The following is a 17,698-nucleotide window of genomic DNA, read 5'->3' as shown; positions in this document are numbered from 1 at the left end:
AAGTCAGTCCAGAGTAACTAAACTAAAAGTAGCGAAGAGCTCCCAGACAGATGGTTCAAAGTAGGGCTGAGGAAGCGTTGCCAGGAGCAGAGAGCCTCAGGCAAGGAATCTGAGCTGGCAGAAAGTTGTTTTGTTTTAATGTGGTGAAGTTCGTTAAGAGATGACCAGGAGAACAGTGTGAAGGAGCAAACCTTTTAGCCTGTCCTGCGCTGAGAAGACTAGCCCCTCAGTAAGCGACATCTGAATTTCATGGAGAGAGACATCGTGTTTGATTCCTGCTTAGTACAAAAAGAGAGGCGTTACCTAATAGGTCTTCATTTGGTGATGGATTTGAATGTGAGTGTGTCCCAAGTGGCAGCAAGGCACGATGATTCACGGATGGCTTTAAAGTTAGTGAGTGCACTACTGCCGTCAGTCTGACTGCCGCCTGACTGCATGGTACACCAGCAGGTTGAGATGAAAACAACAGTCTATGCGTACACTCAGACTAGAGAAAAAGCAGCCAACCAAAGCCAAGGAAAACTGAAAATCTAGTGCAGGCAAGCAAAAACCTATTTTCTGTTTGCAGAGCATCTTCTGTGATATGTTAAGCAGTTGCTCAGTCTCATCTTGAAAATGACAGGTGGATGTTTGCTTTGCTATTTCTCTAAAGGTTGGTTTTCTTGGCCATCTGACCTTTTTCTTGACTGAATTTCTTATTCTGCTAAGTCTGTTGTGTGCTAAACAAAACAAATTGCTCTTTATTGCTGGTGTGTGTAATAGAGCACCTTCCTCAAAGCAGTCTCCAGCACGCGTGCCTCTGGATGAGCATGTACAGAGAGACCTCGGCTGGAGATCGGTGTGAATCTGCCCAAGTTCGGGAGTTGTCATCCAACCTCAGGATGACGACCTGAAGCGTGATGTTATTGAAGTGTAGGTCAGCTTATCCTTGCTGAAAAGGGACGCTTGCTTTGTTTTAAAACTTCTTGCTTAAACACCAAAGCACTGTAGGATTTTCGCCTTTCTTTAGTGGGGAAAAAAATAAATAATAAAAAAAAAAACCTCCTTCACTTTATTTTTTTGCCTTCTCATGAGAATCTGTGAAAACCTGGGACCTGTGTGCTGGATGTCTGAGAAGTTCGCTTCATTGTTCCAGATCAGGTGCTCCTGACCTAGAACTGCGCTTTGCCAGCGCTGTGTGCCTGCTGAGGAGCGAAGCACGGGTTTTTATGTCTCACCGCGAAGGTCGTGGCTGATCAGAACTCAATAAAAGTAGTCCTCGTGTTAGCCTGCACGTGCAGTGCAGTCAGAAATGTGGATTTTTTATTCTGTGGGGCAGTGGTGGAGGATAAGTAGGTGTAACTGCTGTCAGCTGGGCTGCGAGAGGTTTGCAGCGGAGGCGTAGGCTGGGCAGGCCACTGGGGTAGGGCCTGTAGCGGCCCCGCGCCTCATGCGTCGGCCAACACCAACTGTTAGGCCAGAGCTTGGCTGCTGACAGCAGAGCTCTGACACAGGCGTGGCTGGATGCGGCCAAACGTAGCAGTAGGCACTGAGGTGGTTCAGCCTGCAAGCCCCATCAGTTCTTCCTGGTTGCCAGCGCAGGCCCCGTCCCTGTCCGATTTTAGTGTTTCCATGTGGCTTTTGTCCCCTAAGCTGCGTCTGGTTCCTTGATCTCCGTTCTCCTAGTATCCTCATAATTTGGCATCCTGGCCTTCTTACCCTGTTTTGTGTCAGCTTTAAGAGTAAGGCGGACTGACAAGGTGATGCCAATCAACTGTTCGAACCTGATTGTTGTGTGGTGGAGGCTCTGCGTGATGCCTGACAAGCTTTCCCCCATAGCAGGAGCTTCATAGCAAAAGGGCAGCCTGGAAGCTGCCCAAGCACATATGTGCAGGAAGGCCCAGGGAAAGCCAAAAGAGCAATGTCAGCAAGACTGTACAATCCACTGGCTTTTCATGTAGCTGAATTTACTTTTTTTTTTTTGCATGTAAAGCTGAATCCCTACCTGTTTTTAACAAGCCAGTTGAGAAATGAAAACCATGCTATAAAGTTCCTGCCCTAAAAATATAGAATAGGATAAAGTTGTTCATTAACCAGAAATACCTAATGGGTTGTGTGTGGGTTGTCACTATCTGCTGAAGAAATTACTACTCAATACTAACGTTTTTAGGTATCTTGTGAGAGTATTTATCTTTTTCTGTAGTTTGAATAATAGAACAGTGTTTTTAGGATTTGGCAGCAACTGCCTTTCTGAAAACAAATTCTTGTTTATTGCAGATTTGTATGGGTGATCTCCATCTCTTGTTTTGATTTGGCTGAGTGTACAGCTGATATCTATTTGGCTACTGTTGAAAATAAACCTCAGCTAGAATATACACATTGGAAATTTGTTTTGTACCAGTAAACGTGACCACCAATATGCTGCAGACAATTGGTGTTACAAATCAAGTGCTGTTTTCCTTTGTGTTTAGATCTGTTGTCTACGATACTCACAGCCACTGTGCTCTGTTGAAGTGATCTCAGTTGGGCAGACCTATTGGATAATACAGAAACTTTGTCAGGTTTTATGTTTGAAGTGCTACAGGCATTTAAAATTTCTTTTCCCTGTAGCTCATCTCTTTTTAACAATATCAAAATGGTTAATGCTGCTTTTTAACAGACCCTGCAGCTGTAAGCTTTCAAGTAGCTGAATATTTAATATAGAAACTCAATTCAGCATCATTTTTCTAGGTGAACCTTTGTGACATCCGTTGGAACAAGTATCTGCTGACACTCTCTGCTCATCATTTGGATAAGCCCGAGAGTTTATTTTCCACTTCAGTAGCTTGTCTTACACTGAAGCCTATACAGAAATTTCTGCAGCTTTTTCAGAAATGCCATGTTAGTATCACATTAGCGTAGAGTATCTTGAGATGGCAAGAATATACCGAAAGGCAAGCAGCAGTTTTTAGATTCTTCTCTCCCACTTGAGACTGCAAAGGATTCTAGTCTAGTGGGAATCGCCTTAATTTCTAAGTAAAGTGGCAAAAATTCAGTATTTACAGTCTATAAAACAAGTACAAGGAGCCCATTTTGTTGCACACCATACATTAATGTAGTATCTTTTCCAGCGTCTTCCTGTCATAATCTGCCTTCTGCATGTCATAGCTTTTAGGACATGCACAGGCACTAACAGCTGTTCTGAAACTGGTAGTCCTATACCTCAATTAGTAGTGAGATTTCCATGTTACTTTTAAAAAAAAAAAAAAGGAAAAAGGAAAAGTGTAACCTAAAAATAGTTGATTGAGGTGTTCATTTGCCCTCTTTTTTTTAATAATAATAATAATTCGTGGTGTATGTAATTGAACTGTGAGGGAAAAATACACTGGAAGATTTGGCAAAGGTCTAAGTATTCAGAGGCTTTGATACCTGCAGGTAACACAGGAGACTCTCTAGAACTTCAGGGTTTGATTCAGCTCTTGTCTTTTTTTGTCGCATAAATTCAGCGTCTTGCTGAATCAGGTTCTTGCTGTACTTCGTGACGATGAATAAGCTTGAACTGTGCTTTATAAAGAAACTTTCACCTTTGGGCAAAGTTGAACGGAGAACAAAATTTAAAAGTGGTTTCCTGGCAGACTTTCTGCAGTCTAGCTGTAGGAGCCATTAGAGTTTCAAGGCAGGCTTTTCAGCACCATTTTTTTCCTGTTTACTATGCTTGAATCAAAGTCAGTTTCTTGCATTTCAAGCAGTTCATCTTGGATGGCACAGTTTCAGCACTTTAGAGAAGGAGTAAATGAACATGGTGCTTTGCCATCAGCCAAGCACTTTGAGTTAAAAGTAAATAATTGGATCAAGCATCTGTTCTGGTGCAAGAGTCCCTTCTAACCGTGAGGCTGTTGTATGTGTTCTGCAGGTTGACTTCCATTTTGTTTCCACCTGAAAGAGCATTCTGGGGAGTTCCTTACATTTTGTAAAAGATAAGCTAAATCTAAATATCCATTTTTTTTATTTTTTATTTTTTTATTTTTTTCCTCTTCTGAGTGCCCTGTTGAGATGATAAGGCACATCAGATGTAGACTTTGAAGGGGTAAAGGATCTGTAGTGTTGGCAGGCCATGGTCCCATATTGCATGAAAGTGAAGCTACCATTTCCAGTGCTGTTTGAATTTATGGTAACAACCTCAGCTCTTGTCTAAAACAAGGCAACAAGCATCAGATGTTATGATTTTTAACTCTTGGCTGGTGGGTGGACGTATCTGCAACTTTCTGTTTGACAAGGGAAAGTGTGACACTCTAAGTGAAACCAAGTCTTGGCACAGTAAAAGGTTCAATCCTAAGATAAAAAGAAGCAGCCTAGCACACGGGTATTGGATTGTACCTGCTGCAGTGTTGAAATACATGACTTCTTCTGATATAATACCTGCTCTCTAATAAAGTTCTAATGGTTGAAGTCAGTTCTAGACTAGTTTCCAGAGTAAAGTTTTTTGTTTTGCTTTCCCTACTAGTTAAATGTATAAAAATTGTCATTAAATGCAAACTCTGTGCCACACACATCTTTAACGGTGCTTTGAAGAAATACAAACTTGTGCTCATTCCAGCCATTCTAGGGCTGTGCCATCAGCAAGTCTGGTGAAGCTCAGTAAGACAGGGGTCACCTACGCCTTTTATTTCGCAACAGGAGGCTTTCAGTGCAGTTATTTGCAAATACCTATACTGTCAAGAAGGAAGCTATGGCTGTAAGTTAGTGGATACGTGCCCTGTGCACTGTGAGATCATACGCAATTGTAGAATCTACACCTATATGGATGTGATGTGCTCTTTCTTCAAACTGTTCCAGTACCACTGCTGTTTTCTGTCTAAAGAAATATTTTCTCTAGTGGATGCCATGAAGATTTAGTTCAACTGTGCAAAGACAAGAGACATGATGAAAAGAAAAATAAGGTGGTGTTTTATGCGAAGCTTCCTGGTGGAGCCAGTCTCCCTCTTATTTTTTTCCTTTAGATATTTTCTTGAAATTGGAGGCATTTCCACAGTGAGATCGGCCTGCTAGGTGACTACTAAGTAGAGGAATCAAGTGTCTGTAAAAGCACAAACAGGACATGAGCCTGAATGAAACCAGTATCTTCTAAAATCTACCTAAAGTCTTTTAGAGTGTCTTTCTAGTGGGGAGAAAGAGATGTAACCCAGAACAGTCCTCCAGGTACCCATTAAATACATATTTAGACTGTAGCTTTTCAGACTAAAGAATTCTTTGACAGATGAGTGAAACTGTGAGGGCTTTTCTGAATCTCCTGTTTGTGTTGCCATTTCTTCAATTTTTATTTTTTCAGCCCACAGAAAAGCTCTATCCTGTCTTATGTTTGTGTTCAGTGTACTGTTGTCCAATTTCGGGGGTATGACTGCACAGAAAAGTGAAAAGGTGATGGGTGAGCCTGGCACAGGCAGCACCAGCAGCAAGGATGCAGTAAAGCTGGAGAGCCCGGGTCACAGGCCCTGCGGGAGTCAGAGCTGCGTGCTTGTTTTTAGCAGGTGCTAAAAGCCCACCTAGCTTTACCACTGTTGATACTGTTACCTCTGCTGTGTAGATTATGCTGACATTAAAGCTTTGTTTGCTACCTACTCACTGTGGTAAATTCATCACGAGGTGGAATTGACACCCTTGGTGTCAGAGGTAGCACAGGTGTTCTTTACAGCCGAGTAGGTCAGCTCTGTTTTTTTCCAGCCTTTTACAGGTGGCACTGTAAAAATAAAATGTGTTCGATCCAGGAAGAGGATGGTGTAGAATGGTGGATAACAAACCCCAGGTCCTGATGGTATTCTTGGCTGGATCTGAGAGGAGAAGGTTGCCTGTCTGGTGGCAGTTGCAGAGGCCTGTGGTTGTCAGGGGTTAGCCCCGAGATAAGAGCTGCTTACCTGAGGCCAGTTCGGGCTGGTGTGCTGGTCTGGCTCAGTACTAATGGTACAATCTTTTTGAGTTATTTCTTAGCCAGATTGAATGAGCTGTTTCTCAGTGGAGCTGTAAGAATACAGATAGTAAGAAAAGGGAAGATGTCCCCACTTGGCAGCAGGGTGATATTTTGGATCAACCCAAGCAGCTCAGAAAACTGCACTTCAGATTCTGTGGCATCATCCTCCAGGCTGATGCCTGCTGAGGGCCAGGTTGACATTATTTTTCTCATTTGTAGGCATCATATCATAAGATCTCCTGTAGATTTCAGTTAAGAGTCTGTTTTCCTGTGTGTCATATGGCATTACTCTGTAGGTCTGAATGCTTTTTATTTCCTTGGTTAAAATCATACAATGCCTTTGTACTGTAGATGTGCAAGCTGAAGAGAACAAGAAGCAGTACGCTGCATTCAGCTCACTTTTATGAGCTACCAAAAACGCTTTGAATACTTTGGTTGTGTTGGATCAAGTTTCCTTTCCAAATCTTGTATTTTTGACCAGTGTTACTACTTATTTTTTTCCCGTTCAAATTGTTGTTCAGAAGTTATTGGATCTAAGTGGATTTTTATATCTGGGACCTAATAGTGAAGTCTTTGATAATTTCTTACAATGGAAGTCTTGAGGTTTCATTGTCAGAAATGATGAAATCTAAATGCAACGTTGGATTGACAGTAATAAGTTTTTTATTTTAGAGCTTTTTGTTCAGGCTTTGCATTGGTCTTGGAGACAATAACTGCTAAGATTATTAAATAATAACTTTCTACTAAGTTGAAGGGTTTTGCTATCATTAGAAAGTCTTCATTTTGTGACAGACTGAGGTCAGATCTGGAGTTGAAAACCTGAAGACTAAATAAGATCATGCACGCTGCTGAAGCTGCTAAACATGATATAATTTTCTGGTGGATTGATGTAACTTTATGAGTGAATTCAAGGGTGTTGCTGTTTGGCTGCTTTTGTCACTTGTGATTTCTGCTGCCAGGTGATAGTTGATAGGAATTTGGAGCCACTCAGTTAAACAGAAGCTGTCACTTAGTATGACTCTGCTTCTGAATGAATGGTCACCTGAAATCATTCAACTTTCAGAATAAGGTTTTTAGAAAAGATCATCTCATTACAACCTACCTGCCAAGGGCAGGGACGCTTCCCACCAGGCCAGGTTGCTCAAAGCCCCATCCAGCCTGGCCTTGAGCACTTCCTGGGATGGGGCATCCACACCTTCTCTGGGCAGCCTGTGCCGGTGCCTCACCACCCTCTGAGTAAAGAATTTCTTCCTTATATCTTATCTAAATCTAATATTTTTTTTTAGTTTAAAGTCATTACTCCTTGTCCTGTCACTACACTCCCTGACAAAGAGTTCATCTCCTGCTTTCTTGTAAGCCCCCTTTAGGTACTGGAAGGCTGCAATGAGGTCTTCTCGGAGCCTTCTCTTCTCCAGGCTGAACAACCCCAGCTCCCTCAGCCTGTCTTAACAGTGATGCCTGCATAATATTCTGCAAAAAAAAATCACTCCCCAGATGCAGTTAGTCACTGAAAGTGGAGCTCATAGTTGACTTTGCTCTTAGTGACAGTGTGATATTGTGCAAACAACCTTTAGTAGTCAGAGGAACAGTGCTGTTTTGGAATGCATGATTAAGGGCTTTAAATAGTAAAATTTACCTTTGTTTTCCTTGGAAATTCATACCTCATTCACTTGCACGTACCATGATAATTTCTCCAGCAAAAGAGGTATGAACAAGTTCTACATTCACTACATAACTCTGTTTTATGAGTAACATGGTCAAAGTGAGGTGGGGCCCACAGGAGGAAATATGGCATATAACTGTAAGTAAAATGGTGTGGACTTTAATACTTCAGCTAACAGCATTGTTTGTGGGTATTTTTGCTACTTCATTTTCTGTGCTTCTCTGGATCACTGTGGATACTCTATTGCCCTTTGCTGGCAACTGTTAAATCCATAATCTCCAAATTCATAGGGTAACTGGTATCAGTTAATTATTACTTTCTCTTCATCTGGTGATATAATAATTAATTCACCGGGGAAGAAGATGAGTGTGCAGATAGCCACCCTCCAAAAAGTCTGCATGCTGAGAGAAGTAGTTCAGCTTGTGATTTGAAAAGGAAAATTTAGCCAAATTTAGCGAAGAGCAACCTTGTAGGTTGTTTGGGGTTTTTTTCTTTGGTTGGTTTTGAGGTGGAGGGAACACAGGAACAGACAAATACTTGGTTTGCTTAGGAGATTGAGTCCTTGCTTAGTAGGGAGGTTTGTAAGGAAGGTGGGCCTAATGGTCAGTAGTCCAGAAAATGTAGATTTGAGCTTCTTCTTTGACTTAGAGCCAGGAGAACCTGGCTCGAGGCTTGATCTGTTGAGAGGTCACATTAAAAATGAGCAGCATTTGCTCATCTCCTGCTGGAGCTGCAATTCCCTGCAATAAGAGGTCCAGAAATATGCCCAAGTTGTTTGGAAAGTTGGAAAAAAATAAAAGCAGGAGCTCAGAGGCTCTGCTGCTATATGTGGTAGGCTTTTCCATTAAATTATAATGTCACCACATTTGTATAGACTAAATAAAGGCAGCAAAGCAATCACACCTGGCATAGAATGCTCCCATTACTTCAGTAAATTTAAAAAAATAGAAACAGATGAAGGCAGAAAGCGGCGGGCAGCCCTTGTAGGGGAGGTATCAGTGCTAACACACAGGTAGTGTTTATGTCTTTATGCAGTAGTTGGTTCCATTTTCTGTAAATTTGAATGTAAAACTGAGCAGATCCAGGGATATCTTGCCGTAGATCATCTGCCATAACAGCCTGAGGTACAATTCCATGAAATGGGTGAACTCATCAACATTAAAAATTAATGATAGAAAGGGGAGATCTTGCTGTTCTTCTCACCCTCCTTCCTCATCCTGTCATCACATCCCCCTGGCCATTTCTTTGCTTCTGTTCTCATTCTCATTGGATCTTCAATGAGCTAATTTTAATTTACTAGTTCAGGTAGAGCAACAAATAGCAGCAGGTGACATCCTGTTGAACTATGGAGTTTTACTTAGCTCAGGAGAGCCACGTAGTCACCAGAGATGACATGAGGTATTAACTTACTGCAGTGACAAAACGGGGAAACAGGACTGGAAGCCTGGGGGTGGGACCCACAGAGCACCTTCAACACTGGAGTCACTTTCCCCCACCCAGTCAGGCACCAGAGTTGGCTTGGCGTGAGGACAAGGCTGGAATATTTCAGCTGTGGAAGGAAGTGCCGTAGCTTACTGAAACCGTTTAGGAACCAGTAAAAGTCAGCATGTAACCACTCTTGTCTGTGACTTGCCCATAATGTTGGAATTTATCGAGCTACCAGTTCTTGTGCATAGCTATGGAAGCTGTGGCAGAGTCTCTATAATAAAGTTCTCAATCTTTGTCTGCTTACCTCTTGATTTCGTTCATTTACTTCTTCATCCTGAAGGCAATAGATCTTTGAAAGGCTTAATACTGGGCTGTGTGTTAAATTGGTTGTGTGGAAGAGTTCACTTGAAGCTGAAGTACTTTATACCTCTTGAGGAACTGGATGGAGGAATTTTAAAGCTGTAAGAGAGAACAGATTTTTGCAGTAGCACTTTCAGTTTATCTAGTACTTTAGTACTTCAGCAATAAGTACTCCTAGCAATGTTTTGGTATTTTACTTGCCTCTTATGCTTAGAATTTGTGCACCTGAATAAACCAAAGTAGGTTTGAAATTAAAGCATGGGTTGGACTCTCCAATTACAATGTTGTTGGAAATACAGATTAAAAATATAGGAGTATTATGAATGGTGAGTGGACATAAAATCTCCGAAATGACAAACTGTAGTTGAATGAGCATAACTTCCTATCCTTTAAAATCACTCTAATTTAGAAAATGTCTTACCTGGACTGTTGAATTGTCTTGCAGGTTGATTCACCGATGAACTTGAGGAACCCACATGATTTGGTAATACTAATGAGACAAGAAACAACAGTTAACTACCTCAAAGAACTGGAGGTAAAACAAAACTTTAAGTACTTACAAATTGCTGAAGGTACAACTTTTATTTCATAGGGGTTTTAGTGATATAGCTAGACAGGGAACAAGAGTTATTGCTGGCATAGTTCTAGTTAACCGAAAGGATGAAGAATTATTCAGATTTCAGGATTTTTGTGCCTCAAGTTTGCTCAACTGGTTATCATTTTTCCCAGATGCATCTCTTTACCAGTTGTTATCCATAAAGCCTAATGCTTTTAAGTAAAGACAAATCATTTATGTACTTGATTTTGTTGCTGACTGCTGTTTTCCAGAACTATTTATAGAGGTGTTGTCTTAGATTTGTTGTAGCTGCTATTGAGAGTACATCCTGTAGACCGTGATTTTTCCCTGTACTCCTCTCTGTTTTTTTCAGGCCATTCTTCTTTTCATTGCTCTGTCTAGGACAAATCAGAGAGGAGGTCACCACTGGTTTATTTCAAGCCCCTTTATTACAGAATCACAGAATGGCTGAGGCTGGCAGGGACCTCTGGGTCCATCTGATCCAACCCCTGCTCAAGCAGGGCCACCTAGAGCAAGTTGTCCAGGACCGTGTCCAGGTGGCTTTTGAAGATCTTCAAGGAGGGAGACTCCATGACCCCTCTGGACAACCTATACCAGTACAAGTTTAAATGTGATAAGGATGGGCACACAAATAGCTCTCAGCGTTTCTTTTGGCCACACATTCACTCCTCTTTCTCTTGTGCCAGATTTCATTTTGTCAGGTTATTGTAACTAGCTAACTGAGAAGTTAAATGAACACCAGAGATAACTTCAGGAAAATAAGAGAGGAGTACTGGAAGAAAAAAGCAGGACTGCCCCATATGTGATTATATTCAGCTGATCTTTTTCACTGAGGTGTACTTATTTTTGTGGTACTGGGCATTTTAGCTATTGTGGAAAAAATGATTTTAAGCTCCTCAGGACGTGGTTTGTGGTTTGTAAATCACTAATGTAAAATTTGTGGCATACAAATGACTTTCAGCAGAAATAATTTATTTTAAGATCTTGCACAAGATGCTATTACTGCATATATCTCAAGTATTGCATAATAGTGTTATCAAATACATGTGGCTTTCAAAATGCAAATTTTCTTCTCTTTTCACACATACAAATCCTTCTGATATTTAATGGGTTTTCAGTTTGCAGATCTAGGTGAGAATTAAATATAGTATAATGTCCTAGGATAGATGATTAGTCCATTGACTATTCATAATAACATTCTTTCTGGGGTGAAGGGTAGCCCCAAAGGCATGTCATAAGCCGACATAACAAAAATTGTTCTGTCTCGATTCTTGTTGGCCTGCTGCCTCAGTTATACTTTGCATGCTGAATGGTTAACAGTTCATTTTGTTTGCAGTCTCTGATACTAATTTTGTGATGTCCTAAAGTGGAGAAAAAGGGTCTAAATATGAAAAGTTGGTTTATTGTTAACTACTATTTCTTCTTTTTCTGAATGGCCACCAATGAAATTGAAATGCTATAAGCCTTCTTTTTAGCTACAGCAGGAGAAATAAAGGCCTGTTCATGTTGTATTATCTCTGCTGAAAGTATTCATCTTCTATCTAAACCAAAAAATGTTACAAAATATCATGAAAGATTCCCAGAATATTAAGAGAAAATTTCGCATGTTCTTCAAATTGACTTTGTTTTAAGGAAATAACTGGATTGTTCAACTGCTACTTACTATACACTTTGCTTTCATCAGTATACTTTTTTTTTTCCCCTCTATTCCTACAGAAACAGTTAGTTGCTCAAAAGATTCATATAGAGGAAAATGAGGACAGAGACACAGGGCTGGAACAACGGCACAATAAAGAGGACCCAGACTGCATTAAAGCAAAGGTGCCTTTGGGGGACCTAGATCTATATGATGGCACATACATCACCTTAGAGAGCAAAGATATCCGGTAATAAGATGCTTTATATTTTAAGATCTTTACTGAATGGAAAAAAAAATCTCTTTCTGCAATTAAAAAGGTGTGACTGTTCTTTTAGATGAGTCATTTTATTTTATGTTAACATGAACTAACATTGAAACGACACCTGTCCCTAATTACAAAAGGGTACAATTCAGAACTACTGTCTCCTCCCAAAACTCAGCCATGTTACTTGTTGAGACTACCCTAAGACTTCTTATTTCTTCTCCCAGACTCCCTGTCAGTTCTACCAATGTAATCCTAATGATAGGAGCACACATGAATTAAACTGAAATGTTTCATGCAGAAGGGGGTCAAATTTGCTTGAGTGCTTTGGGTTTTTTTGAGCTAGATATACTTCTTGCAGTGGGAATTCTCTTGAGTTAATTTTGAATGAAATTCTGTTTATGACCAAGATGTTACACCTCCTGGTGAAATTTTATCCCATGCATTTAGCAAATAAAGGATGTGTAGAAGTCTGACATTCAGCTTCATTGATAATTCATCTTCAGGGAAGACTGTTTTGTTTTTGTGTTTTTATTTTTTGAACATAATCAGATGAGTATGGGAGGTGGAAAAAGGTTAATTTTATCCTCAGATACCATCATTTGGGCTTTTAACTACTTTGTTGTTGTGTGGTTGTGGGGATGTTTTGTTTTGTTTTGTTCTGGGGGTGTCCAGTTGAGCCTTCTAGTCTGCATGCATTGTTATTTGATGAGCATATAAATCATTAATCATACTAGTGATACAGTAGGTTGATGGTGATGCATTTTGGAGGCTATCCAAATGTTGATATCTTTTTAAAAGCAGATAGCAATTTATTTACTTTATAGTGATGACATCTTTAGACAACTGAAATCAGGGGAGACATCAGAAATGGTGTTATGAACTCAAACACAGAGGCTTTGTAACAGTCAAATCAGAATATTGTCTGTCAACTACAATATTTTATTTTATTGACTTTAACAGTATTTTAATCTGGAGTCCAATATGTTATGTTATGTCCTCAGCCCTGAAGACTATATAGACACAAAGTCACCAGTGCCTCCAGACCTGCAGCAGCCAGACTGTACAAAAGTTCTAGATCTTCCATACAGCATTCATGCTTTTCAGCACTTACGGGTAAGCGAGCAAATGGAAGTATGTTATTTTATTTTTGTCCCCATCAGGAAGAGGATCAGAAAACTCCTACTGGCAGTTCTCAAGTCAAGGTTGAAAGGTAATATAATTTTTTGAGACTGTCTTAGACTTCTTTGAACCACAGTTTTACCCTGCTTTTGGAGAACCTGCTTGTAGGAGGATGCTTCTGTCAGATACAATTGTCTTTTGTTATTTCTTGTCTTATTTTAGAGAGCATTTTCAGGCTTTTGTTTTCATAACATGTTTCGTCAGTAAAATGACAGTTTTCATTGGAAATGCTTATATCTTGTAAATTGTTTCAGTTGAAAATTGGGGAGCGCTGAGCAGCCTCATTAAGATGTGCAAAGATTCATGGTCAGAAAATTGTTTGCATGTTTGTCAATAGTTCATAACGTACCTGCCTGTCACTTTGATATCTGAATGCCAAACTCTAACCCAGAGGATGAGATGATTGTTCTTTAGTAGTTCATCTCTTTAGAATGGTTACAGAAGTGTGGTGCAAAAATTGCTGTTGTTAACAATATTATATGAACACATTTTCTAATGCGGACCCAGCTTTCTTGATATTTCTTTTATTACAAGTCTTGAGAACAGTTTTTCATCTACAGGTAAGGATTTTCTTATGAAGAAAACAGAAACAGAAGTTTTCTAGTTCTATTCCTGGGTTTGTATGTAATTTGGAAACAAGTACCTTTTTTGTTCAGAAAAGAAGAAAGGAAAGAAAAGCGAGTAATTCCATAGTGCGTAACATGACAAGTGTGAGTTAAGTGCCTCAGTGGTCATTAGTGAAATCAGTAGTTATCAAATGTGCAAAGCTACCAGGAGTTGGTACTTACCCTGTAGCATTCCTCAAGCAGAGGGTGCTTTTACAAGAAATGATATTAATGACCGCTCAAGTGTTTGCCAATCCATAGTAATATATATTATTCATATGTCAAAGATGTAATATCCTGTCAAGTTTTGAAGTTCGTGATACGAAAGGATGGTAAGAATGCAAAATAATCAAACTGTAAATTTTCCTGGAAGGAAAATATACACGTTCTTGTGTATATTTCTCTAGTTTTTAGTTAAAGTGTCAGCAAACACCTATCTTCAATTTTTATTTTAGGGAGTCCAAGAACGAGTCAATCTTTCTGCGCCCTTGTTACCTAAAGAAGATCCAATCTTCACATACTTGTCGCGGAGGCTGGGAAGAAGTATAGAAGAAATAGGACATCGTATTTATGATGGACTAATGAAGGTATGAAACTGTAAACTTATTGTACACTCAAAAAGAGTGCTAAAAAGGTCTCAGAATATCAGATATGCCTACTACATGCAGTCAGATCCAGTAGTAGTTTTGCACATATATTTTGGTTTTACATTTCAGTTACAAAAGGCAGAGTAAAAACATTTTCTGCTAGGTAAGCAGAGGCAGGTGAAAGCTTCAGCAAAGCCAGTAAGTAGATACTTACTGTCATCTTTAATGACTCATCTATTTTTGTGGTCTATCAAGCCACGTACGTTGCCCTGTCAAAGTAATAAGAGCTTTTAAACAAAAATGCGGGTACTTAGAGAACAAACGGTAGTACTGCAATGTCTTAAATGTAGTACCGAAATGTCTGAAATTTTTAAATGTCTTCCTGCAAAATACAGGAACTCTTTCAACTCAAGCTGTCTGTCCCTTCATATTTCATCTCACTTTGAATTTTTACCTGTATGAAAGGCAGAAGTTCTGTTTCTTTCATACGCTTACATGCTGATTCATTCCTCCTGAAGATTCACAACTATGGCCAAATGACAGGTTTCCAGAGGAAAAGGATAACTTAGAGTTATCAGTGCTCAGTTTTCTATCCCATAGTAATTAAAGCCCTGAATGACCTTTTAGTTCATGTCTTAGTTGATTGTATAGTTCGTGCATTTCTCTTTACTGCAGAACTCTTCTTCCTGGGTACTTTATAATATGGCTTCTTTTTACTGGCGAATAAAAAACGAACCATACCAAGTAGTTGAATGTGCCATGCGTGCCCTTCATTTTTCTTCAAGGTGAGAATTGCTGACAAAGATTTTTTTCAGATTGTTTTTCTAGTCATCCTAATTACTAAACAAGTTTTAATTTTTAAGACTGTATCCTAGGAAATAAACAAGTAACAAGAATTTAACTTGTTCTTAGTTTTTATGTGCTAAATGAGGCATATATGTAATTCAGACACTTGGTTCTTCTTTCAAATTACATATTTAATATGTGACTGAAGAATGAGCGTGTTCTTCTGCATGATTCTTATACAGCCTAGTCTTCTTTTAATCTTTTTTTCTTTTTCTTCTTTCCTTTTTTTGGTTTTGCTTTTTGTTTGTTCCTTTGTTTTTAGGCAAAATAAAGATATTGCATTGGTAAATTTGGCAAATATTCTGCACCGAGCTCACTTCTCTGCAGATGCAGCTATTGTGGTCCACGCAGCTCTGGATTACAGTGACTTCTTTACCAGCTACTACACTTTGGGAAATATATACGCAGTAAATATTATCTTTATTTTTCAAGACTCATAGGAAATCAAATATTTAATCTTTCTGGCTTGACTTGTAATGCTTTAGTCTTCTACAGTGTATCTTGTGTTCCGCATGCATTACACACTTAATGTTTAAGTGTGTAGGATGAAAATATTTTCATCCTACAGCCTCCCTTTAACAAATATGGTGGCTTGAGTTTCTGAAAAGACAGGCTGCTTGTTACCACAGGTTAAAATCTGAGTTAATGACTTCTTTAAAAATGATTTTTAAAAAGATAAAATATTACAGAACAATGGCTAATCCGTTGTCTCTTCATCATTCTTTAGATGCTTGGGGAGTACAACCACTCAGTCCTGTGTTATGATCATGCTCTACAGGCCAAGCCAGGTTTTGAGCAAGCTGTGAAAAGGAAGCATGCTGTCCTATGTCAGCAGAAACTTGAGCAAAAACTGGAAGCTCAACATAGGTAACAAAAGAAGCACCCTAGTGGAAGTTCATGCAATCTCAATTTATTGTCCTGCTGCAGCATTTCTTTACATTTCAAATAGAATAACAGTGTTTTTAATTTCTACATTTCTTTGTCTATTTGCTGAAGTTATTCATAAGAATACTTAAAGCAATCCAGAACAAAGCTGAAAATGTACAGTATTATAGGAAAAATTATATTTTAAAAAGCACTAAAAGTAAATTTTTTCTACTGTTAAATTTTCAAGATCACTTCAGCGAACCTTGAATGAATTGAAGGAATATCAGAAGCAGCATGACCATTACCTTAGGCAACAAGATGTTTTAGACAAGTACAAGCTCATCCAGGAGGAACAAATCCTGAGGAACATTATTCATGAGACACAGATGGCTAAAGAAGCTCAATTAGGTACAACTTTTTAGAGTTAATCTTTATTATAGGAATGAAGAATTGCATGCATTCAGACTGATGTCAGGGCATAACTTATTTGTATATTTTGATGGCCTTTAGTGGCTGTTCTATTTCACCTGTTAAACCAGTGATTATGACCTGTTCTTGAGTAGGTGTTTTTTGAGTCTTTTAAAAGATGAAATTTTTGAGCTGGTTTAAAAAAATGGTAGAGGTTGAAGGTGGGTTTTTCTGTTTTGTTTTGTTTTGTTTTTTTTGACTGTATACTCTTCTCTTCTTGAAAACCTCATTTACATTGTAGAGCAACATGTTTTGTGCTTTGCAGGGAACCATCAGATTTGTAGACTTGGCAACCAGAAGCATAGCTTGCACTGCCAGTGGGACCAGCCTGTTCGCTATCACCGTGGAGACATTTTTGAAAATGTGGAATATGTTCAGGTTTGTGTGTGAATTGATACCACTGTTCTAACCTGCAGTTCTTATTTTGTTCTATTTTTTTTTCTTTGAGAGGTTTACCAAAGGGAGGTACCTTTGGGGTGTCATAATTATAGTGAGAAATAGCTTAATCCCCTTTCGAGAGTTTAAAGTATTAAATGTTAGTTTCTTTTGCTAGTAATACAAGCTGAGATCATCAGTGGATTGTAGAAATGTAGTGTTTTTATTAAATAAGGCTTTGTTTTACTTAGAAAAGAGAACTATTAGAGTTATTTAAATTTAAATGCATTATTTTTTTCCCAAGTCTTAGTTTTGTGTGAGGTACTAGCCACTTCTATAGTCTCCTTTGCTTTTTCAGCCTGCATAGAACAGACAGCCATTTATTTCTAGGAAATACAGAAATTCCTAACTTGAGGAATTACAGCTTTCTGTCACTTAAATATACTACATTTCAGGAATGCTAGTAGGAGCATAACAAGTTGAATTTTCCAATTCATTATCCGTCAAAGAGGACAAGAAAAGTATTAGTTAATGAAGAGGCAAAGATTTCCAAGTTTTCTTTTCAAGTGTACAAGTGGTATATGGAACGAGAATTACTCTATATTGGAATATACTTTCCATTAAAATAGTTCAAAAATGTGTTTAATATTGTATTAATCAATTGTCTCTACAGCCTCAGTGAATTGAAATTTCTTTTGTTTATTGTGCTATCAGTATGACTCAAACTATGTAACCTTTGCATGTTCCGTCAAATTTATTGTTTTTTTTCCTGCCAGAAGGAGCGCAAAACTGCAATACCCAATTAACAGATAGAAGAGTAGAGCTCATTTGTGGTGAATCTAGTGTGTGCTTTTTGCACTAAAATAGTGTGTTAGCAGCCGTAAAATAATGTGTTAGCCTGGTTTCATGAGCATTT

At 38.9% G+C, this 17,698-nt stretch overlaps 1 protein-coding gene across 1 annotated transcript in view; it reads left to right on the top strand.

Moving 5' to 3' along the window:
* TTC17 (tetratricopeptide repeat domain 17) overlaps window positions 1–17,698 on the top strand; it is a 59,228-nt gene that overhangs the window by 5,101 nt on the left and 36,429 nt on the right. Inside the window, exons 2-10 of the mRNA XM_035552148.2 lie at window positions 9,820–9,909; window positions 11,668–11,837; window positions 12,857–12,968; window positions 14,095–14,226; window positions 14,902–15,011; window positions 15,335–15,479; window positions 15,800–15,939; window positions 16,187–16,347; window positions 16,673–16,785. Coding sequence (XP_035408041.1) covers window positions 9,820–9,909; window positions 11,668–11,837; window positions 12,857–12,968; window positions 14,095–14,226; window positions 14,902–15,011; window positions 15,335–15,479; window positions 15,800–15,939; window positions 16,187–16,347; window positions 16,673–16,785 — 1,173 coding nt within the window. The remainder of the gene's footprint in view (window positions 1–9,819; window positions 9,910–11,667; window positions 11,838–12,856; window positions 12,969–14,094; window positions 14,227–14,901; window positions 15,012–15,334; window positions 15,480–15,799; window positions 15,940–16,186; window positions 16,348–16,672; window positions 16,786–17,698) is intronic.

This window comes from Cygnus atratus, chromosome 5 (genome assembly GCF_013377495.2).
Source record: "Cygnus atratus isolate AKBS03 ecotype Queensland, Australia chromosome 5, CAtr_DNAZoo_HiC_assembly, whole genome shotgun sequence".
Classification (NCBI taxonomy): Eukaryota; Metazoa; Chordata; class Aves; order Anseriformes; family Anatidae; genus Cygnus; species Cygnus atratus.
The sequence above is the reverse complement of the archived record's forward strand: the minus strand, read 5'-3'. Positions and strand labels throughout refer to the sequence as shown.